Genomic DNA, 25,633 nt, shown 5'->3' with positions numbered 1-25,633 from the left:
AAACTCTGGAAAGACGGTGAGCTTCATCTGGACAACGAGCCACTTAGTCATTCCAGGAAATGAACTTGCCGACCGTCTAGTTAAAGACTTGATGCTGGGATACTAGATCCAGACTTACGATTACACTTCTGATGCAATATTTTCGGGCTCTGGGAATTTGAATGGCAGGCTACTACGGCCCAACACAAGTTGAGAGTGATTAAAGTGTCCACTAAGGTGTGGCATACATCTTTACAGGTCTCTCTGAAAGATGCCATTGTGTTGTGTCTCCTACGTATTGGCTACATGAGACACACCCACGAGTTTCTTCTGTGTCAGGAGGATCCTCCTCACTCCAGCTGCCGTAGTCTACTGACACAACGCACGTCCCTGTCGAGTGTGCCCTGCTGGCAGATCTGCGGCACACTCTTAGCTTGCCTACCTCACTACCTTAGGTGCTTGCGGATGACATGACAGCTGCTACCAAAGTGTTGCATCTCCTGAGGGAGACTGGATTTTACTCTAACCGTTAATACTCTTCCATTTCCAGTGTTACGGGCGGTTGTGAGGATGAGAGCCCCCCTCTGTGGCCGGTACCCACCAAGCAACTGCAGGTTACTTTCTTCCCCTCTCACCTTGTTCTGCTTTTTGCCCCCCTGTACAAGATGCTGCCTAGTTTATTTATTTTCTTTCTTTCATCTGTTGTGGTACAACTGCTGTCATGCCCTTTTAAACTCTTTGACTTGCTTATATAGTTTTGGCCGGCCGCGGTGGTCTCGCGGTTCTAGGCGCGCAGTCTGGAACCGCGCGATCGCTACGGTCGCAGGTTCGAATCCTGCCTCGGGCATGGATGTGTGTGATGTCCTTAGGTTAGTTAGGTTTAATTAGTTCTAAGTTCTAGGGGACTAATGACCACAGCAGTTGAGTCCCATAGTACTCAGAGCCATTTGAGCTTATATAGTTTGAGCAGCCTAGTCCTCATTATTTTTGTATTTTACCTTTTGACATGTTTCGCTTATGATAAGGAGGGACTGATGATGCCGTTGTGTTGGTCCCTTAAACACACAATCATCATCTTGACTAGCCAGTTATTGAGTTTCTTTGGAAAGCTGCTGTCACATACAATGTACTGTAGGTTAATTGGCTGACTTCTTGTTATTCTTGTAATTGCATATTTATGTCCTAGATTTGTAATTTCATCAATTGTTCCATTAGCAGGTGTAGCTTCAGTGGCTATTAAAATTTATAAATACATTACGATATACATTTTTCAGGTTTACAACATCAGTCTTCCAGAGAGGTGCTGAATGGCCACCATCAGCGTACAAGCAAATGGACCGGGGCATTCTTCTCGATCTTGCCTTCTCATCTTCTTCATTGGTATGAATAAATTTATTGAAAAACTAACTAAAACTAACTGAAACTTATCTATTTTACTTATTATTGTATACAACGATTAAAAAAAAAAAAGCTTTCATGCAGTCATTTGATTTTGAAAGTAGATAAAAGTATAGTGTGAAAAATTGTGAAATGGGATCTTCTCCTGGAGGTGTTTACACCAATGAACCACAGTTATTTCAAAAGGAAACTGCACATACTCACATTAACCACATAGACATCCAAATGTACACACCCACAGCTGCAGCGAAACATCATTTATTGACAGCATTGTATGGCACCAAGTATTGACCGACATCCGAAGTGCTGAGGACTCAATATGTGTCATGGAAATGCAGATACTGAGCAGGTCATTAGACATTTCCGTGCTCAATCACACGAACAAGATCATGAGTTGATAATTAACTGGAGTGACACCAGTCAATGGAAAGATGCAAGAATGGAGACTTTCATGGTATGCACTCATCTTACTGGCACCACCTACTTCAGTCGTCAGCTCAGCCGTTCATCTCACTGTCGAAGGCCAGAGACAACAAAGAACAACTCATTTATGGTGGCTATACAGTATAAAAGCAGTTGTAAGATCAAAAACACAAAATCCACAGGGAGCATTAAAACTGTAAGAAATGGTGTGCATTGACCCAAAAAGCAGACCCTGCTCCAATGGGATGGTGAGGAGGAGGAGGAGGAGGAGGAGGAGGAGGAGGAGGTTATTGAAAGCAGTTGCCTGGTCTGACGGAGATGGGGACGGGATAGGGAAGGATGCACACATTATTCTGTGCAGGAATTTTCATTATTATTCATTGCTGATTCAGCTCTCTTCCTTTCCATGCCCTTTTACCTTTGTTACTGTCTTTCTTTACTTATCTACAACTTATTGTCCATTCTTTATTCCTTAATATTTCTGTCATTTCTTCTCCTCTGTGCTACCTGCCTTCAAAATACGTACTGGCCACCCTCTATTATGCTAGTTGAACCCCTCCTGTTGTAATGGCCTACCACACTAATGAGTGCCACATTACAACTCTTTCAGCAGTGACCCCTCATCGAACATCTCACTTAATGAGCTTACCTTTAAAATTGGCATCTCAGACTGTCGCCCATCTTGCTGCAAGAGCACTCACCTTTTCTAAATCCGCCAGTCCTTCATCCTCACCATAACCTTACAATACAAGCTCGAACCATACTTGACGACCTCCAGTCATTTCGCAAAATCATTTTACTGTGTCACACAACTTCCTGATTACCATCATAGAAACTCTTGCTCTTATGAAAGTTGGGATAGCATCATGTGATGAGGCTGTCCCAGCTACTCCTGTCTTATGCCTACGTGATAATCCCTATGGCAAAAAAAAAAGGAAGCCTACTGCTGTGATCCCACCACACCATCAACCCATCATTGCTTCCGCAACCATGTCTTGCTAACATATTACGCTTTCCATTCCTCCAAAATTTGCTACACCATCCATGAAACACACTGCCGCTGAACGCCCACTTCTAACACTGTTGTAAAATTTCCTGCCAAAACTCTTGACTTCTGCAGAAGTCTCATAACTTCCAATGGCTTCATCTTTGTCACAAAACTGATGTTCAACCATGCTGGACCTGAAAAGGACCTCTTTCCTTTACTCATTCCCTGGAGGGGAAACATTTCCTCTTCCTACACTCCACTGACAGCAGCTAACAAAAATTCCACATAGAACTGTGTTTAAAACAGTTATAACCTCCCTCCAACACTGATCCTCCTCTCCTCCCACCCAGTTATCCTATGAGAACTTACGGGAATTCCTCACTTCTAACTTGGCCTCACCTTCCTTTTCTAAATCCCTACCCAGTGAGTCCAACTTCACTCCTATGAAATACATAGCTATCATAATTAGCTGCAACAGATGAGAAGGTGTGCTTTGTTGGTGCTCAGCATTTTAGCAATTTTGATCAAGATAAACTCATGCTGCAGTGTTTTTCTTCAGTACACCAGAGTAGAAGTGTGCACAGTATCAGCTAAGTGAAAATCTGTACAATACACAAATTTTTTTATATATAAAAACAGACCTTGGAATTTGCCTTTATGTGAGACCGTGTGCCAATTTGAACTTCTGCATTCCCTTACTTTACTGTTCACATTACTTCAGCATAATCTCTTACTGATTGTATCAATACCCATTTGTATTGCGATATATAGCGAAATTTTCAACAGTTGTGAGTGCCGTGATAAACTCTTACTGCTGCGCGGGGCAGCCACGTGGTCTGAGGCACCTTGTCACAGTCCGCGCGGCCCCCCTCTGTCGGAGGAGGTTAGAGTCCTCCCTGGTGTGTGTGTGTGTGTGTGTGGGGGGGGGGGGGGGGGTGTATAGCCTAAGTTAAATTAAGTTACATTAAGTAGTACGTAAGCTTAGGGACCGATGACCTCGGCAGTTTGGTTCCATAAGACCTTACCACAAATTTAATTTAAAAAAAACTTATAGTTATCATCAATTATATGCTTAAACTTAGTTGTACTCTTGTAAAATTTATGAGAACAGTAGGTCTACCCTTGTTAAAAAAAAATCATTTTCTAGTTTCATTGTACAATTATGTGAGAAATAGGTTACTTTGAAGAATATTCAAATGCTTACAAAACTATGTTCTCGTAAGTTATTGGTACGAGTGTTTTGGATACTTAATTTGTTTCAAAGCAAAGTGTTTTTGGTTCACAGTTCTGCCAAAGAATACATCACCCCTGAATTTCATTGTGCGAGGGCTATTCAGAAAGTAGAGGACGTTTCCGTCTGACGCCACTAGGTCCGCGCCGATCACATATGTTTTGGTATGTGCGTGCTTGGCAGCTCAGTCGGCATCCATCTGTGACAGGGAACGTGTCTGTACATCTGGTTTTTTCGATATTCGAATTTGGAATATGTGCTGCAATTGAAAAATCCGCCAGTTGTGAGGTGCGGTCTGCGATATGGTTTTTGTTGGCCTCCTAAAACCTATAGAAATTTATCGTAAACTGTGCAGTGTGTATGGAAACAACATAATGAGTCAATGTTCCATCCAGAAATGTTGCATTTGGTTTAAAAATGGCCGAACCAACGTTCATGATGAAGAGAAGAGTGAACGCCTGAGCATTGTGACTGACGATCTTGTCGTTAAAGTTGATGGAGCGATTCGTGAAAACCGTCACTTCACAATAACGGACCTTTCGCTTTCTTTTCCACAAGTTTCTCGGACTTGGTTGTTTGAAATTGTCACTTAAAAGCTAGGGCACAATGGGTGCCCGAAATGATTACAGAGCACCATAAAGAACAACAAATGGGGGCAAAGTTGACATTTCTGGAGGCCTACTACAAACATGGTGATTCATTAATGGATCGAATCATAATTGGTGATGAGTCTTAGGTGAAATACATCAATTGGGAGACAAAATTACAGTCCATGGAGTGGGGTCACACAAGGTTCCCCCCAAAACCAAGAAAATGTATGCTAATCTTGTCAGCAAGGAAGTTGGTGGCGACATTGTTTTGGGATAGGCAATGTGAGCTGCTTACTGATTTTCTTGAACGTGGAGCAACCATAAATTCTACCCGGTACTGTCAAACTTTGCACAGCCTTATAAGAGCAGTTCAAAACAAACGCTGAGGCAAGCTGACGTCCAAAATTTTGTTTTTGCGTGACAATGCCCAACCTCACACGGCAAACCACAGTAAAGAACTCCTTAATTCATTCAAATTGGAAATTTTTCCTCATCTGCCCTACAGCTCCATTCTTGCAGCAAGTGACTTCCACTTGTTTCCCTAGATGAAGAACTGCCTTGCAACGCAGTGCTTTGATGGTGATGCGGAACTCCAGGCATGTTCGACTCACTGGCTGAAACCTCAGGTGGCAGAATTTTACATTTAAGTTATTTCAAATCTTGTACACCATTGTGATGAGTGCCTCAATGTGTTTGGTGACTATGTGGAAAAGTAGCATGTCAGTCGCTCTTTCAGATGTATTAATGAAATGTATTTCTTGTACTTAGTTTTCTTTAATGCCAAAATGTTTCTTCGTATATTAGTGCATGTAAACACGCGTTTTTGAGAATTTTCGTAAGCTACCATTGTCCTTTACATAATCTGCGGGCAATTTGCAATAAATCGGAGTTTGTGATTTAGGTACTATAGCAGGTGTTATAACTAACATCCCCCCTCCCCCCATGAACCATGGACCTTGTCGTTGGTGGGGAGGCTTGCGTGCCTCAGCGATACAGATAGCCGTACCGTAGGTACCACAGCAACGGAGGGGTATCTGTTGAGAGGCCAGACAAACGTATGGTTCCTGAAGAGGGGCAGCAGCCTTTTCAGTAGTTGCAAGGGCAACAGTCTGGATGATTGACTGATCTGGTCTTGTAGCAATAACCAAAACGGCCTTGCTGTGCTGGTACTGCGAACGGCTGAAAGCAAGGGGAAACTACGGCCGTAATTTTTCCCGAGGGCATGCAGCTTTACTGTATGATTAAATGATGATAGCGTCTTCTTGGGTAAAATATTCCGGAGGTAAAATAGTCCCCCATTCGGATCTCTGGGCGGGGACTACTGAAGAGGTTGTCGTTATCAGGAGAAAGAAAACTGGAGTTCTACGGATCAGAGCGTGGAATGTCAGATCCCTTAATCGGGCAGGTAGGTTAGAAAATTTAAAAAGGGAAATGGATAGGTTAAAGTTAGATATAGTGGGAATTAGTGAAGTTCGGTGGCAGGAGGAACAAGACTTCTGGTCAGGTGACTACAGGGTTATAAATACAAAATCAAATGGGGTAATGCAGCAGTAGGTTTAATAATGAATAGGAAAATAGGAATGCGGGTAAGCTACTACAAATAGCATAGTGAATGCATTATTGTGGCCAAGATAGACAGTAAGCCCACGCCTACTACAGTAGTAAAAGTTTAAATGCCAACTAGCTCCGCAGATGATGAAGAGATTGAAGAAATGTATGATGCGATAAAAGAAATTATTCAAATAGTTAAGGGAGACGAAAATTTAATAGTCATGGGTGACTGGAATTCGGTATTAGGAAAAGCGAGAGAAGAAAACGTAGTAGGTGAATATGGACTGGGGCAAAGAAATGAAAGAGGAAGCCGCCTGGTAGAATTTTGCACAGAGCACAACTTAATCATAGCTAACACTTGGTTCAAGAATCATAAAAGAAGGCTGTATACATGGAAGAAGCCTGGAGATACTGACAGGTTTCAGATAGATTATATAATGGTAAGACAAAGATTTAGGAGCCAGGTTTTAAATTGTAAGACATTTCCAGGGGCAGATGTGGACTCTGACAACAATCTATTGGTTATGACCTGTAGATTAAAACTAAAGAAACTGCAAAAAGGTGGGAATTTAAGGAGATGCGACCTGGATAAACTAAAAGAACCAGAGGTTGTACAGAGTTTCAGGGAGAGCATAAGGGAGCAATTGACAGGAATGGGGGAAAGAAATACGGTGGAAGAAGAATGGGTAGCTTTGAGAGATGAAGTAGTGAAGGCAGCAGAGGATCAAGTAGGTAAAAAGACAAGGGCTAGTAGAAATCCTTGGGTAACAGAAGAAATATTAAATTTAATTGATGAAAGGAGAAAATATAAAAATGCAGTAAATGAAGCAGGCAAAAAGGAATACAAACGTCTCAAAAATGAGATCGACAGGAAGTGCAAAATGGCTAAGCAGGGATGGCTAGAGGACAAATGTAAGGATATAGAGGCTTATCTCTCTAGGGGTAAGATAGATACTGCCTACAGGAAAATTAGAGAGACCTTAGGGGATAAGAGAACCACTTGTATGAACATCAAGAGCTCAGATGGAAACCCAGTTTTAAGCAAAGAAGGGAAAGCAGAAAGGTGGAAGGACTATGTAAAGGATCTATACAAGGGCAATGTACTTGAGGACAATATTACGGAAATGGAAGAGGATGTAGATGAAGATGAAATGGGAAATATGATATTCCGTGAAGAGTTTGACAGAGCACTGAAAGACCTGAGTCGAAACAAGGACCCCGGAGTAGACAACATTCCATTGGAACTACTGAAGGCCTTGGGAGAGCCAGTCCTGACAAAACTCTACCATCTGGTGAGCAAGATGTATGAGACAGGCGAAATACCCTCAGAGTTCAAGAGGAATATAATAATTCCAATCCCAAAGAAAGCAGGCGTTGACAGATGTGAAAATTACCGAACAATCAGTTTAATAAGTCACAGCTGCAAAATACTAACAGGAATTCTTTACAGGTGAATGGAAAAACTAGTAGAAGCCGACCTCAGGGAAGATCAGTTTGGATTCCGTAGAAATACTGGAACATGTGAGGCAATACTGACCTTACAACTTATCTTAGAAGAAAGAATAAGGAAAGGCAAACCTACATTTCTAGCATTTGTAGACTTAGAGAAAGCTTTTGACAATGTTGACTGGAATACTCTCTTTCAAATTCTAAAGGTGTCGGGGGTAAAATACAGGGAGCGAAAGGCTATTTACAATTTGTACAGAAACCAGATGGCAGTTATAAGAGTCGAGGGACATGAAAGGGAAGCAGTGGTTGGGAAGGGAGTGAGACAGGGTTGTAGCCTCTCCCCGATATTATTCAATATGTATATTGAGCAAGCAGTAAAGGAAACAAAAGAAAAATTTGGAGTAGGTATTAAAATCCATGCAGAAGAAATAAAATGACGTTCACCGATGACATTGTAATTCTGTCAGAGACAGCAAAGGACTAGGAAGAGCAGTTGAATGGAATGGACAGTGTCTTGAGAGGAGGATGTAAGTTTAACATCAACAAAAGCGAAACGAGGATAATGGAATGTAGTTGAATTAAGTCGGGTGATGCTGAGGGAATTAGATTAGGAAATGCGCCACTTAAAGTAGTAAAGGAGTTTTGCTATTTGGAGAGTAAAATAACTGATGATGGTCGAAGTAGAGAGGATATCAAATGTAGACTGGCAATGGCAAGGAAAGCGATTGTGAAGAAGAAAAATTTGTTAGCATCGAGTATAGATTTAAATGTCAGGAAGTCGTTCCTGAAAGTATTTGTATGGAGTGTAGCCATGTATGGAAGTGAAACGTGGACAATAAATAGTTTGGACAAGAAGAGAATAGAAGCTTTTGAAATGTGGTGCTACAGAAGAATGCTGAAGATTAGATGGGTAGATCACATAACTAATGAGGAAGTATTGAATAGGATTGGGGAGAAGAGAAGTTCGTTGCACAACTTGACCAGAAGAAGGGATCAGTTGGTAGGACATGTTCTGAGGCATCAAGGGATCACCAATTTAGCATTGGAGGGCAGTGTGGAGGGTAAAAATCGCAGAGGGAGACCAAGAGATGAATACACTAAGCAGATTCAGAAGGATAGGTTGCAGTAGGTACTGGGAGATGAAGAAGCTTGCACAAGATAGAGTAGCATGGAGATTTGCATCAAACCAGTCTCAGGACTGAAGACCAACGACAACAACAACACATAACTAACATACTGTGATGCATCTAGTTTTCCCATAAAAAAGAGTAGCCCTGTATATTACTGGCATTTATGGTAAATTAACTCTGTTTTCGAGTTAGCTAACAACTATAATAACCTCCAAATGTTTTAGGAATCCAGTAGGTTTTTGTGTTGTGTTAATAGAAATATCATTTTGTTTATTTCCTTCAGTTCTTGTAGGGAATTAGCAACTTTTTGACTCAACAGATTAAAAGATAATCAGTCGGCTTAATTTAAAGTTATTTGTTCACAGCCTTGTAATACTTTGCACTAGCTAAAATGCAGCCCCATTGTGACTGCTGTTCTTGAATACAGCATGAATTAATTGACATTCGTAAGCAGCTGGAAATCACCCTGACTACTGCCAAATGATAGGCAGCTGCTGCGAATTGGTGTGTTGGAAGAGCTCTTGGGAGTCGTGTACCAGTTATACTGGTACCAGAGATACCTGAAGTACTATTCTCTCCGGTGGATTCTGTCTCAGCTGCAGAAAGTACAGGATCTGCTTCCACTTGACTGTGAGTGGCTTGTCAATGGTGGATCTAGGCATCCTGTACAGATGGGGACTAGGGAGGACTCAGGGTGTTGTACCGATCTTCCTAACCAACAAGTTTGAGGTGCTGTCTCTCACTGAAACTGAGCCAGTGGGACTCATTTCCCCTGTTGTGGGGAAACCTGTTGTGTCTGGTGTCAAGAGGAGGGAAAATATAAAGGGTAGGGGTCAACTAATTGTCGGCAGTTCAAGTGTATGGTAAATGGTGACACCTTTAGGAAAATGCAACAAGGGACAGGAAAGGACACACAGTGCATTCTGAATATATGCCTGGGGGCCTCATTCGACATGTTGCAGAGGCTATTCCAGCAGCCATAGAGGGAACAGGGTGTACAATCAACTGCAGATCGTGACACACATTGGAACTAATACTTTGGTCATTCCAATGACTGGCAGAGAAGACCAGCCTTGCACATGGAGTTTCAACAAACTCACAATTTGCAGCATTTTCCCCAGATCTGATCATGGCCTTACGGTTCTGAGCTGAGTGGAAGTACTGAACCAGACACTTTGAAAGTTCTGTGACAAGCTAGGCTGCGACTTCCTGGACTTCTATCATGATGTTGAGAACTGTAGGGTCCCCCTAAATGGGTTATGTGTGCCCTACACATCAGAGGCTCCTACTCAGGTAGCTGACTGTGTATGATTTAGACAAGTGCCCATCCAATCCAGATAACAATAGCTGTAGGAAACACAGAAGTATCGATGTAACACTGAAAGAAATGCCTCCCACAGGTGAGAGTATTAAAATCCTAATAGTAAACTGTCGAACCATTCACAGTGAAGTGCCAGAGTTTGAAGTGCTGATGAAAAGCAGTGAAGCTCACATAATAGCTGGTTGAAACTTGAAATTCATATCAGTGAGATTTTTGGAGAAAATTTAAGTGCATATCGAAAGGATAGGTAAATGGGAAATGGAAGTGGTGTATTTGTAAGCCACTGAGGTAGAAATTGAAGCTGTATGCACGGCTGTTTGGGCAAGACTCAGCATCAGGGGTGGGCATAAAATGATGATTGGATCCTTCTACTGCCCACCAGATTCATCTCCTCATATAAGCGAAAACTTGAGAGAGAACCTCAGTTCATTTGTACATAAGTTCCCCCAGCATACTGTAATCATCAGTGGAGACAATTAATTGCAATTTTGTTAGTGCTGGGAAGGATAAGACATACTGTGAAGCTTTACTAAATGCTTTCCCTGAGTCATGATGGAAATATATTGGATCTAATGGCAAAAAATAGACCTGACACCTGACGTCTTTGAGGAGGTCCACACCCAAACTGGTATCAGTGAGAATGACACAGTTCTGGCAACAATGATTACCAAAGTATAAAGGACAACTAAAACAAATTATATCTATATCTATATATATATATATATATATAGATCTCTGCCCAACCTCTTTGCCTTTACACATTTCTGCCTGTGTCTGTATGTGTGTGTGTGTGTGTGTGTGTGTGTGTGTGTGTGTGTGTGTGTGTGTGTGTGTGTGTGTGTGTGTGTACCTGCCCTTTTTTTCCTCCTAAGGTAAGTCTTTCCGCTCCCGGGATTGGAATGACTCCTTACCCTCTCCCTTACAACCCACATCCCTTCGTCTTTCCCTCTCCTTCCCTCTTTCCTGATGAAGCAACCGTGGGTTGCGAAAGCTTGAATTTGTGTGTGTGTGTGTGTGTGTGTGTGTGTTTGTGTCTATCAACATACCAACGCTTTCGTTTGGTTAGTAACATCATCTTTATTTTAGTGTGGGCAGGTTGTACCGAGATATGAATGTTACATTGTGCCGTTTCCGTGTTATGTAGCATTGAAGTTAGCCAATCAGATCGTCGCACACGTAAATTCAAGTTTCAGCTAATGTGACAAAGCACTCGTGGGGCAACACCGCTCCTGGCAGGCCGCTTGCATGCGAGCGCGCGATGCCCCGATTGGCTAAATTCTATGCTAAATAACTCGGAAACCCAGCAACGTATCGAATTTCTTTCTTAACATTCAAGTCTCATTACAACCTGCCCTGTAACATCCCTACAAGCATTTCATACATTTTCTAACCACCCTGTATATAGTGGTGGATGGTGGTGGTGCTAGTAGTAGTAGTAGTCCTTTCCATAAGGTAGCTGATAAATGCTTGCGTTTTCTTAAAACTCATTATAAATTCTATAAACAATTATACATTAAAAATAGTTTCGAACTTATCAATAAAATCAGAAATACACCAATTACATGAAATGATGATTGTTTCTTTGGATGTCGTCAACTTATACACAAACATATCTATTGATAAAACTGTTAGTCATTCAGCATAATTTAATGGAACAGAACAAGCTTTCTGTGAGGGAAGTAGATTAATTCATTGGTCTACTTACCACAATTCTGAAATTTAACTACTTTAAATTTAATGGGGACATTTATTCTGAACAAGATGGTCTCAGTATTGGAAGCTCAATATCTGGAATGCTTGCTGATATCTTCATTAATTATCTGGAAAACAGATTCTTTTCTGAAATTCCTTCGTTGGCAGACAAAATTGTATACTGCTTTAGGAACATAGATGACACACTGCTGCTAATACATGGTAATGATGATGCCATCAATAATATAGTAGCCAAATTTAATAACTTGCATCAAACAATTAAATTTACTCGTGAGACTGAAACAAATAAATCTTATTACTTTTCTAGATCTATCAATTCAGAATGAAAATTGCAGGCACACATTTGGCATCTTTTGCAAAGAGACTTGTACTGATGACATTGTGGATTTCACTTCAAACCACCCAGTTCAACATAAAATGGCGTTTTTCAATTTTGCTATCAATCGGTTGTTCAGAATTCCATTGTCAAAAGACGAACACGATGATGAAATGGCAACAATAAGACACATTGCAAAAGTGAATAACTATTCATATGACTTATTAGGTGCAATACATATAATAACATAGCCAATAAATACAAAAATAGGATGACTCTTTACAATAATATGGCTTCTAAAGAAAATACTAAGTTTGTTAGTTTACCTTACTATGGTAAAATGAGTACTAAGATTGCAACTATCCTTAAAAAGTACAGTGTGAGAGTGTCTTTTGGAACCAAAAATAACTTAGGATGTATTTTGCAAAACTCTCTAGATGCAAAGAACATATTCCATGCTTCTGGAGTTTATAAAATTGATTGCCTAGACTGTAGGGCTGTTTATGTTGGCCAAACAGGAAGGAGGCTGGAAATTAGGTATGGGGAACATGTCACATGCGCGTGCGGAGACACACACACACACACACACACACACACACACACACACACACACGCTGTGTGTGTGTGTGTGTGTGTGTGTGTGTGTGTGTGTGTGTGTGTCTCCGCACGCGCATGTGACATGTTCCCCATACCTAATTTCCAGCCTCCTTCCTGTGTGTGTGTGTGTGTGTGTGTGTGTGTGTGTGTGTGTGTGTGTGTGTGTGTGTGTGTGTGTGTGCGCGTGCGCGTGTGCGTGTGCGTGTGTGTGTGTGCGCGTGCGCGTGTGCGTGTGCGTGTGTGTGTGTGCGTGCGTGCGTGCGCGCGCCACTGTATACCTGCCCTTTTTACCCTTAAGGTAAGTCTTTCCGCTCCTGGGATTGTAATGCCTCCTTACCCTCTCCCTTAAAACACACATCCTTTCATCTTTCCCTCTCCTCCCCTCTTTCCTGAAGAAGCAACCGTTGGTTGCGAAAGCTTGAATTTTGTGTGTATGTTTGTGTTTGTTTGTGTGTCTATCGACCTGCCAGCACTTCTGTTTGCTAAGTCACATCATCTTTGTTTTTAGATATATTTTTCCCACATGGAATGTTTCCCTCTATTATGTTTACTTACAATGAAACATAACGTGCTGACTTTGACATCTAATGTGAGGTTGCTGCATAAATGCAAGAAGGGCAGGTTCCTCGAGCTCCTAGAAGAGCTGGAGATCTTCTGCCATCACAAGAATGCAAACAGCAACCTGATCATTTTTCGTAGTGACCTGATCATTACACTGTTCAGGGAATTGTTTGAAAACTTGGTGCTAGGAAGTAGTGTAAGGTTTGACTCAGGGGGAAGGAAACAGCTCCTGCCATCTTGCCAATATGTAGCAGCCATTAGCATAGTACTGTATGAGTTTGATGGTTATAACATTGAATCTACAGAGCTTTCTCCATGGTACATTAGCTTAGATGCATGTTCATTGTTAATAACAGCAATTCAGTGTATTGGTTTTATTGTATTTATAAGAAAACTCAGTTTGCAATGACAAAGAGATTAGCACCCTTTACATCTGTAACGGGATGTCAAAGTTAAACCAACCATCCATCTGGCTGACATTTGGTGCCATCTATGAACTATTTAGTAAATAAGGGGAACAATATACCTGTTATGATGTTTAAATAAAGGGAGAAAATAATACAAAGATAAAAACATTTAAATCAAATCAACTCTAATAGTTGCATATAGCATGTGCCTTCTTGTGTCTGAAAGAAGAAAAGGTTTTACCCATCTGACATTACTCAGATGTTTAAAGAACAAACAAACTACTCGCAAGGAGTGAACCTGGAAATTTTTTTACATATATTTTTTTATATTTCCTGGCAAACATGAAATAAGTCTGACAGCAATGCAAAGAATTTATACTTATGTTTTATTTTATCTAATTCCCATGTAAATTTGAAGTGTTTTACTTCCCTTCAATATTACATATGTAGTTCATATAGAGGGCATTGCACAACCAACCAATGTGTTCTCCACACAGCCTACCTTCTTTATACAGTAGTATTCAAAGAACTGTGACTGACACCCGAACAAAAGGACTTACATGCATTGAGAATATAAAATAGTGGTATGTAATATACAAGCCATATAAGTTATGCCATTAGTTGTATCTTTTTATTATATCATCTGACTATGTACTTCTTGTATTTTTAGCCTTGAGAATGGCTAGCTAGTAGCCAAAATCTGGATTTGTGTGATAAAATCTAAAAAAGGATGACTGACTGATGCACTCTATAATTTATATGTCGCAAACAGTTGCTGAGTGCACCCACTTTCCAAATGGAAGGTAACCTGACTTATTTATGGGTCATCTGGAGGAATGCTTCCTATCCATTCAGCACCTAAAATTCCTTGTCTAGTTCAGATTTATTGAAGACAGTTTTATGATCTAGGCTCGTGGTGTGTGTCCTTACTCTATAACCTCGATGCCTACTCGAAATCTACTTCATCTGGCCTTCTCAACTTAATGAGTAACCTTCCTATATGTTGATTTCCACCTCGCAAATGGCTCCTTAAGTACTTCTGTTCTTATCAAAGACACCAACTGCCTACAGTATTTCCACTCTAACTGCTGTCACCTATTCCATCTCAGAAAGTCTCTTCCATGCAGCCTCCCCACCCAGGGATGCCACATATTCAGTGGTAGGCAGGTGTCGAAATATCTTGATAATCTTTCCAGAGCTTTTATCGATGGATGGTATCCTACTCAGTTCATCTCCCGTGCCATCTCCTCTTCTCTGAACCAGCCACCAAAGAGCACTGCTCCGATCACCCAGCATCACTCTTGTCTTGAGAAACTCAACATCATCCTTCACCAGGACTTCAACTACATCTCATTATGCCTGGAGATGGATATCATTCTCAAAATTCCACCCACATCAGCGAAAGTAGTTTTCTGCTGCCCACACAACTTGACATTGTATCCTTGTTCATCCCTATTACAATCGTGTTCCTAACCGTGCTCCCCATGGGTAGTTGCAGCTGGTGATCACATATTAATGTGCTACAGGACACTTCAAATATTGCACTAAAATTATGTCATTTCTCTTCAAATGTGAACAGGAAATAATACTTAAGTTACACCAGTTCTCTTTGAGTGTGTGCTAGTATGCAAATATAATGGATGAAAACAAGTTTTGTAGTGCTCTCTACTCAATAACCCGAAACCAGTGTGAGGTGCTGATACAATGGTCAGCCACACTACAGTCAACTCAGAAGGAATGCAGCTGCCTGTTTTAGGCTGCCCATGCTCTGCTGTGACGTCATCCCTGCTGGCACTGATGGTGCTAAGTTGCTCACAGCAGTAGGTCAGTATTTTTCTTTGAACACTCCATGTAAAGTATTAAGCAAGCATAGAGTATGAGGGATTTTAGAGCACCACTTGGCATAGCGATTCTGTGGCTGAGTGGTTTAGCATATAGAGCGGCAATTCATTGGCTCCGGTTCTAATGCCACTCCTACCGACATTTATTTTATGTTATTTTATTCCTTTCAGTGTTAAACAATTCATTATAAAATTTGACCCTTTGACTGCTACAGATCTGCTCTGCATTTTGTGCGGAGAACAGCTTTGTTGTTGCTGTACTGCTTGCGTAATTCTGCTATCTATGCACATAGATGGCGTTTCAGCTGCTATTAAATACTTCCTATCTTATTTTAAGAAAATTATTTACTGAAGCAACTTGATGTATGCCCATCGTAGAGTTTGATGTCATTGCTCGATAAAGATCTGAATTTCTTTTTGTTATTCGTCATAGGTACGGTGCTGCATCAAATTAAGTAAAAGATAGCATGCAATTTTAAGAGTTTGCAGAGGCAAAAACATATCATGTAAACTCTGCATATGCTTGATTTTAGCTCATACATTATTGTATATGAAATACAGATGAGATATTGAAATTTTATTTAAAATTGAGAGTAGAATGCTATCTCATTTTGTTTTCGAGGTATTGGCTTTTATATCCATCAGATGATTGCATGCGACATGTCCATTTCTGTTCCTGCGCGTCGGGAATTGTGTGGTCATAACAACCATAATATTTCGTGAGTAGTTCAAGCACTGAAGGAGGTTTGGGTTGAACATCCTGTGTACGTCGACGTTGTTAAACACAGAGTACAAGCTTGGATGATGTTATGAATGGGGAAGGAAATGGATCATGCACTTTCAAAGGAACCATTCCGGCACTCGCCTGGAGCAATTTAGGTAAATCATGGAAAACCTAAATCTAGATGGCTGGCCACGGATTTGAACCGACGTCCTGCCGGTTGAAAGTCCACTGTGCTAAACGAGATATTTTGCAAATGATAGCATGCAAAGAGGCACTTATATTTAATGGTAAATACTAAAAACTTTTTTTATTCATGCAGGTTTGGAAATAACTTGTCCATAGCATTGATTGGGTCAGAAGAATATGCGTAAACACACCAATAAGTTGTCTAAATATAGAGAATGAGAGTGGTGGTGTAGGAGGGCACTTTGGGTGTAGCTGTGAGATGTGCTCAGCTGATGAAGCAGGTAAAGATGTGGGCTGTGGCCCTGCTCTGAAATAATTTCTCTCTTTATCAGGTAGTTTTATTAAATTGTAAACTGCATTGTGGTATGAACGTATCATTCTGGAAATGGGCAGAAAAAAAAGTTTATGGGGGGAGAGGGAGGGTGGGGAGGGAGGGTGGGAGAGAGGGGGGGGGAGAGAGAGAGAGAGAGAGAGAGAGAGAGAGAGAGAGAGAGAGAGAGAGAGAGAGATGAGGGGTGGGAAGAGTGAGAAAGGTTTATGAGGGCAGGGGGGGTTGAGAGCAGAGGGCGGGGGCGGGGGCAGAGAAGAGAGGATGCAGGGGAGGGGGGGGGGGAATCCTCGCTAATGTTCACAAACTGTTTATTTTTTAGAAATGAATTTCGTGTTTTGTGTGGTAATATGGAACTTGAAATATTCTTAAATACAATTCATACATCCTGTTGTGAGGACTCTATATTCATAGGTCAGATGAAGATTTTCTGTAACATTAAACTGACATTTAGTAGTATTACTCTTTGTGTTTTCTCAATCATTCGGCTGCAGCTGCTTCGTGTCTCCTGGGTGGGTGCCAGATATTTCTGAGCAGTGTACGTGTTGGACAGTAGTAGAGTGCATTGTCCAAATAAAATTGTGCTGATGATTATAGGCCAGATGAACAGCTCGGGCAAGCCAGTTTGATCATTAGTGCTTAAAATAAGATTGAAGTGCAGAATTTATATTACTAAAATTTACAAAAAATAGCAAAATGTATTTACATGTTGAACAGTAATGCTTCTGAATTTTCTATTCTGTTCTCAATATTATTAAGGTGTTATACGTTATACATATTACTCGTCTGACTTTCCTGCTCTGCTAATGAACATTGCAACCTTCTGCACCTAGAGGGCTCTGAATTGTAGCTTGTAATATGGCACTTCACACTGTAACTATATGTCACTGCGTAGGAGACCCTCAGAAAACTGAAAGCATGAATTTGAAGAGTTTGTACACTCATGGAATACCCTTTCCTTTGGCATGACAGTGTCAAGCCACAGACAGGTGCTGTGACACTTGTAACAATCCGATGCCTTCCATTCACTGTCATCGATCATCCTCGGTATGGTCCTGACTTTGGCTCCTTCGGATTTTCATCTGTTTCAGAAACTTAAAGACCACCCCAGAAGACTTCATTTTGATAGTGAAGAAGTGGTTCAATGGGGTGAGACTGTGGCTCCTTCAACATAGTGAAACATTCAATAGTGACAGTATCAGTGAATTGGTCTCTCATTGGGAGAAAAGTATTTGTTGCCAGGGTAACTGTGTTGTGAAATAAATATGTAGACATTTAGGATAAAGATAAGTTTTCACATAAGAAAGTTGGTGACATTACTTTTCAGCTTGCCCTCAATAAAAGGTTTTTTTATGTATCTTTATCACTGTGTGTGTGTGTGTGTGTGTGTGTGTTTTAATTTTTTTAACATTGTGTTGTTGTTACAGATACAGCACAACTTACAGTGGGAGGGTAATTACCGTGATCTATCGTGTCTCACACGAGCTGCAGCATTTGCTGTGCGAGAGCAAGCTGGTCCAACCCTCAAATCGAGCATTCGACATATTATCACTGCTGACAGACGTGACGCTCCCATATTTCCATCAAAAGGTGGACTGTTTCAGCTGATAACAGAGTTTGCTGGACTCGGTGGTAACATAGGGTTTCTGAAGAACGAGCTCATGCTGCAGGCTAATGTGCCTCTGTTGGAGGGAATAGTGAGTAATGGCAAGAGATAAAACATTATAATCAAATTCATAAACTTAAGAATGAGTCAAATCTATAAAAGGAAGGATTTGCAAAATGAAATTAATTTCATATTTGTAACAGTATTATGAAAAGGAAAATTGCTACTCACGATATAGTGGAGATGCTGAGTTGCAGATAGGCACAAAAAAAAAAAAACGCACTCACAGTTAAAGCTTTCGGCCATTAAGGCCTTTGGCAACAAAACACACACTCACTCACTCACTCACTTCCTCTGCAGCTTGGTTTTAGCACTTGGTAATGAAAAGGGTTCCTGAACAGTTTAATGAGAAGAGATACTAACAAATATTTTCTTCAAAGCAAAGAGACATAGGGCAGGGCCTGAGAACACATTGGGAGGCCACCTTTGTAATTTTATGTCCTTTCATTTTCATTCATGGTCAAGGATAAACCTTATATGTGGATATTGGAAGCTGGTATTTTATTTGCTCAGCCATACATTTATAACATTAATGTTTGATGTGCCCTGTTTGATATTGTTAATTCTGAGATCTCTTCGTGGACAAAAATGTACATAGTATTTTATAGTCTCTCTCGAGCAGGTTTGCAGTTAGTAGCAGAACAAATGGTGCAGTGATTGGGACATGAGACATATTTCCTGGAGCTGTATTATTTTACTCCATTGCCAGCCATTCCAATTCAGATTTTCAGTAGTTCCTGTAAATAACTGCAGTGTATTGTTGAAGTGTATTCTCAGCTACAGATTGTAGTTTGTTCTGTTTTTGTCCTTGTTTAGCTGACCTTGTGCTGTACATCTAATGTTCTTGACAAAAAGTTAAAACTTTCTTTCCCTTCCATCATTTTTATGAAAAATGAGAAACAGGTTAAATCAATGCAAGGGTAAATCATCATAATCACTCTAATATTGTCCATCTAAAGGATTGGAGAAGCGATTGTGAAGGTAACCATTAACATTATGTAGTATGCATCACACAAGTATGAGAAATGTAATCCACAGGCAGGAGTCGAGTTCCCATCATCTGGCTGTCTTTGTTCAACCCTTCATACAGCCACACTTAAAAAGCACAAAGTAATCATAAAATTAAAATATAATAAAAATATTCAGACATGAAGTTCACATCTTACTTAAAAATCAGTGATACCTGATTGTTTCGCTTTGCCATCTTATTGCCCATTCACTGAAGTTCTCATTTCCTATTGTGATAACATGGGCCACGTCTGCTTCAAGTCACAATAGCTGCATTGTCATGCACTAGCTAGTTCTTTAAACAAGTAAACTGTCCAACTGACAGCACTGGGCCATTAGTTGCTCCATAGTATTCCAAGGAATATGTAGAAACATCAAACGAATAGTATCTATGCATGGTGGATTACTGCTAACCTCAAAAAGACCTATAACCTGTAGAAGAAAGTGTTACTGCTCTTTACTGTTTTTATATTAAGCACATTATCAAATCTATCTCAGTGAGTTGTGGGGGAGAGCAGTAATGCTTTCTTTCATGGATTTATGGTTTGTTCTTGAGGGAAGCAGTAATATACATGAGCATTTGGCATAGATACTATTGGTTTGTTGTTTCTTCATGTTCCCTGTAATGGAATGCTATGGAATGGCTGATGGCTCAGTGCACTCAGTGAAAGCCATACACTTGATTGTAGTGCACAGAAAGGTGGGGGGAAAGGTAACTGTTGTGACATGAAGCAGATGTGACTGGTGTTATCACTACAGGAAAGAGTCACTCCTGTGACTGGACGGTAGTATAGAGAAGTGAAACAGACAATCAAGCATTGCTGAATTTAAAGTGAGTTGTTGACTTTATGTCCAAGTACTTATATTGTGCCTTTATTTTATGACTACTTTGTGATTTTTACCTGTAAGAGTGTGTGTGTGTGTGTGTGTGTGTGTGTGTGTGTGTGTGTGTGTGTGTGAATGCAGACTGCCAGATGACAAAAACTTGAGTAGCTGTGGATTACATTCATCACATTTGTATGTTTCGTTAATTACTTGAAAAGAGGTGATCACACTTCCTGTCTAGATGTTGAAGGTATATGTGATACATTTGCTCTTTAAAGCACTGTATGTACAATTTAACTTGTCACTTTGTAGTTTGATCAGTGGCTGTAGTTTTATAGTTTTTTTTTTCTTTCTTCCAGATTCCAATACTTATGCGTCAGTGCCAGAAAAGAGGGTTTAGTGGGCTTTACCATATGAAAAAGGGAACTTAACACAGACTACACAAATTCTCAGTTCTTAAAACAATTTTAAAAGTAGAATTAAGAATAAGATTCTTTATTGGCCGTTCAGTATTTTCTCATACAATGGGCTTCACCAATAAGTTCAATTACAGTATAAAGATGGTGAATTATACCATAATCATAATAAAAGAATAGGTTTAGTTGGATATAAATGTGTAGGACTTAATTTCTGCAGTATTAAATTTAATATTCAGATTTTTTCCCATTAAATTTAGTAATTAAATTTTTCAGTTCTATAAATAATGGATGTGTTAAGTAAAAGGATAATGACCATTCTCTTGTTTTGTGTTGCTAGGTTATTCAGGGTGGAGTTCAAGGTGGACTGCTGACACACTTAGCTGGAGATAAACAAGTGAGCATCTGTGACAGGTTTTTCCTCGGTGGACCACTCAATTTAAGAGGGTTTGAGCTTAGAGGAGCTGGTCCTCACTCTGATGGGAATGCCCTTGGTGCTGATGTGAGTTGTCAGACATTATTATTATTATTATTATTATTATTATTATTATTATTATCATCCTCTTCTCAGAAGTTATGTCTGGTTAAAAATGGAAAGTGACGCGGACCTTGATCAAGCGTGACTTCCTTTTAACTGTACGGTATATGTTACATTGCATTTAGGAACTTTCGGGTAATTGAACATATATCAATAATTACAGATTTCTGTAGTTGTCTGTATAAGTTTGGATGTAGCTGTATTGTGTTGATGTACTGGAGGATATTGCGTCAACTTCATCCTGATGCCACATGTCCTTGACTTCCTCAGCCAGTTGGATGTATTTTTCAATTTTTTCACCAGTTTTCTTCTGTATATTTGCTGTATTGGATATGGATATTTCGATTAGTTGTGTAAATTTCATCTTTTCATTGGTAAGTATGATGTCAGGTTTGTTATGTGGTGTTGTTTTATCTGTTATAATGGTTCTGTTCCAGTATAATTTGTATTCATCATTCTCCAGTACATTTTGTGGTTCATACTTGTGTGTGGGAACATGTTGTTTTATCAGTTTATGTTGTGTGGCAAGTTGTTGATGTATTATTTTTGCTACATTGTCATGTCTTCTGGGGTATTCTGTATTTGCTAGTATTGTACATCCGCTTGTGATGTGATTTACTGTTTCTATTTGTTGTTTGCAAAGTCTGCATTTATCTGTTGTGGTATTGGGATCTTTAATAATATGCTTGCTGTAATATCTGGTGTTCATTGTTTGATCCTGTATTGCAATCATGAATCCTTCCGTCTCACTGTATATATATTGCCTTTTCTTAGCCAAGTGTTGGATGTGTCTTGATCGATGTGTGGCTGTGTTACATGATACGGGTGCTTGCCATGTAGTGTTTTATTTTTCCAATTTACTGTCTTCATATCTGTTGATGTTATGTGATCTAAAGGGTTGTAGAAGTGGTTATGAAATTGCAGTGCTGTAGCAGATGTATTTATATGAGTGATTGCTTTGTGTATTTTGCTAGTTTCTGCTCGTTCTATAAAGAATTTTCTAAAATTGTCTACCTCTCCATAATACAGGTTTTTTATGTCATAAATCCCCTTCCTTCTTCCTTTCTGCTTAATGTGAACCTTTCTGTTGCTTAATGTATGTGATGTATTCTATATTTGTGGCATTGTGACTGTGTAAGTGTATTGAGTGCTTCTAGGTCTGTGTTACTCCATTTCAATACTCCAAATGAGTAGGTCAATATTGGTATAGCTTAAGTATTTATAGCTTTTATCTTGTTTCTTGCTGTCAATTCTGTTTTCAGTATTTTTGTTAGTCTTTGTCTATATTTTTCTTTTAGTTCTTCTTTAATATTTGTGTTATCTATTCCTATTTTTTGTCTGTATCCTAGATATTTATAGGCATCTTTTTTCCATCGCTTCTATGGAGTCGCTGTGGTTATCCAATATGTAATCTTCTTGTTTAGTGTTTTTTCCCTTGACTATGCTATTTTTCTTACATTTGTCTGTTCCAAAAGCCATATTTATATCATTGCTGAATACTTCTGTTATCTTTAGTAATTGGTTGAGTTGCTGATTTGTTGCTGCCAGTAGTTTTAGATCATCCATGTATAGCAAATGTGTGATTTTGTGTGGGTATGTTCCAGTAATATTATATCCATAATTTGTATTATTTAGCATGTTGGATAGTGGATTCACAGCAAGGCAGAACCAGAAAGGACTTAATGAGTCTCCTTGGTATATTCCACGCTTAATCTGTATTGGCTGTGATGTGATATTATTTGAATTTGTTTGGATATTAAGTGTGGTTTTCCAATTTTTCATTACTATGTTTAGGAACTGTATTAATTTAGGATCTACTTTGTATATTTCCAATATCTGTAGTAACCATGAGTGGGATGCACTATCAAAAGCTTTTTGTTAATCAATGTATGTGTAGTGCAGTGACCTTTGTTTAGTTTTAGCTTGATATGTCACCTCTGCATCTATTATCAGTTGCTCTTTACATCTCTGTGCTCCTTTGCAGCAGCCTTTTTGTTCTTCATTTATAATTTTGTTCTGTGTTGTATGTGTCATTAATTTCTGTGTAATGACTGAAGTTAATATTTTGTATATTGTTGGTAGGCATGTTATGGGGCAATATTTTGCTGGGTTTGCTCTGTCTGCTCGATCTTTAGGTTTCAGATAAGTTATTCCTTATGTAAGTGTATCAGGAACTGTGTATGGGTCTGCAATGTAATTGTTAAATAATTTAGTTAGATGTGAATGTGTTGAGGTGAACTTCTTTAGCCAGAAATTTGCTATTTTATCATTTCCAGGGGATTTCCAATTGTGTGTAGAATTAATTGCTCAGGTGACTTCATGTTGCAAAAGTATCACTTCAGGCATTTGTGGTGTCATCTTGTATGAGTCTGTTTCTATTTGTATCCACCGTGCATGTCTGTTATGTTGTACTGGGTTTGACCATATGTTGCTCCAGAAGTGTTCCATGTCTGTTATGTTTGGTGAATTGTCTATTTTAATGTGTGTGTTATCTATTGTCTGGTGAAAATTCTTTTGGTTTGTGTTGAATGTTTGGTTTTATTTCCTTCTATTTTCACTTTTTTTTGCATCTTCTAAGTCATTTGGCTAATGCTTGTAATTTCTGCTTCTTTTCATCTAATTGCTATATCACTTCTTTTTGTGAGATTTTACCTAACCGTTTTCGTTTTTTGTCTGATATTTCATTTCTTGTAAATTGTGTTAGCTGTCCGATGTCTTTTCTCAGTTTTTCAATTCTGATCTGTAGCCTGTGTTGCCATGCTGGTTTTGTGGGTTTCTTCTATGTGTTGGTTGGTTCTGATCTCTGCCTAGTGTGTATATTTAGTGTAGTGAGTGCTCCTACATAAGCCAGTAGTTGTAACTCTTCCATAGTTGTATTTTCATTTATTTGGTTGTGTATGATTGTGTTGATAGTTGTTGTTGTTGTTTTGACGTGTGGGTTATTTGGTGGTCTATGCAAGAATGGTCTGATGCCTGTATTTGTGTCTTTGTATTCTATACATGTCAACTGAAATTTTTCTTCTACATCTAACCTGTGTGTCACTTCATGTTCTAATTGTGCTTGTTCTGGTGGCTGCCTTAAGATTTTGGTTTCCTCTGATTGTTTAATTGATGCATGTGTTTCTTTGCTCTAGGATGTTTGATTGCATACTGTATTTTCTTCTTCTTCTTCTTCTTCTTCTTCTTCTGATTGCACATTATTTTGTTCCAGTATTTGTTGCACTTGTCGTTTTCTAGTTCTGGCTGGGGTATCCTGTTTTTGATTATTACATGAATCTGATCAGCTAGTCATTGTTCTGTTAAAAATTTTAATTCTGGGTATCTGGTAATAAATGTTGTGTATACTTGTGATTTGTATCCAGTTGTGTTGGTTCCTAAGTTTGTTGTTTGGTAGTAAGAGAACATGAGGTGTTGGTTAACTTCATCTGTCTGTCTTTGATTTCCTTCTAGAGTGGTTGCAGGAAACATATCCTGCAAAGCACCTCTATTTGGATTTAAATCATTTTCCGTGTGGCTAACAGTGTTGTTGCAGTTGTGGATGGGCATAGGGTTCAAGCGTCGTCCTCGACCATGACAGCGCTTGTCCGAGGCTTCATTAGTCCTGTCCTGAACCAACTAATCACACTAAAAGGGCGGATAGCCTTTTTAGTGGATTGTTCTTTTCGTCGCCTTTTACAACTGGCAGAACATACCGGAGGCCTATTCTTTTCCCGGGCCTCCACGGGGTTTATTATTATTATTATTATTGTAATATCCAATGAAGAAAAATGAAGCAATGTGATTTAAACTTTCAGGTAAACTTATTCCATATAAAAATGGTGCCAGTGATCAGTCTATGCAGATATTAAAATGAAAAATTTAAAGAAATGTAGCCCATCCTGAGTTCCTGTTGCTTTGACACCTGTTCCTTGTTTCAAGAGCTAAGAAAAGCAGATGGCCCTAATTTTAAATGTCTTGAAGGTAACAACTAGATGACAGGCCCCAAATCTCATTATGAGTAGTTAGGGAACTGTATTGACACAATACAGTAATTTTGCTTATGATTACAACCACCCAATTTGAACATTGCATTTCTTTATGTTTGAACATTACCAAGCATTTTTGGCCAGCTTAAGAACAGACGAATTAGTGCAGATGTCATCTGCCAACACCAGATAATTAGGACTGTCATTAAATTGAACCAAATTCATGTACAGACTAAAAGACTCATATGGCCTCATTTCTTGATGAAACTCTGCTATGAGACAGAGTGGTTGCATGCAAAATTTATGAAGTTTGTTTAGTTGTTTCCTGTATTTTAGTAACCTGCGTTCCTGATAAAGTATTTTCACCGAAAACATAATAACAAATACACTGATGTCCAAAATTAAAGCAACAAATGGAAATGTGCAATGCTGCATTTATTTTGCCACAGAACAGAATAAAAAAAGTGACAGTAAAGTAGGAA

The 25,633-nt window shown here is 39.4% G+C and overlaps 1 protein-coding gene across 1 annotated transcript in view; it reads left to right on the top strand.

The window, feature by feature from the left end:
* The window catches only part of LOC126285341 (sorting and assembly machinery component 50 homolog B), a 110,764-nt gene that overhangs the window by 65,659 nt on the left and 19,472 nt on the right, over positions 1-25,633 (top strand). Inside the window, exons 6-8 of the mRNA XM_049984657.1 lie at positions 1,254-1,359; positions 18,161-18,430; positions 20,989-21,150. Of these exons, the coding sequence (XP_049840614.1) occupies positions 1,254-1,359; positions 18,161-18,430; positions 20,989-21,150 (538 nt within the window). The remainder of the gene's footprint in view (positions 1-1,253; positions 1,360-18,160; positions 18,431-20,988; positions 21,151-25,633) is intronic.

The sequence above is a fragment of the Schistocerca gregaria genome, chromosome 8 (genome assembly GCF_023897955.1).
Source record: "Schistocerca gregaria isolate iqSchGreg1 chromosome 8, iqSchGreg1.2, whole genome shotgun sequence".
NCBI lineage: Eukaryota > Metazoa > Arthropoda > Insecta > Orthoptera > Acrididae > Schistocerca > Schistocerca gregaria.
This window is presented reverse-complemented; position numbering and strand designations above follow the sequence as displayed.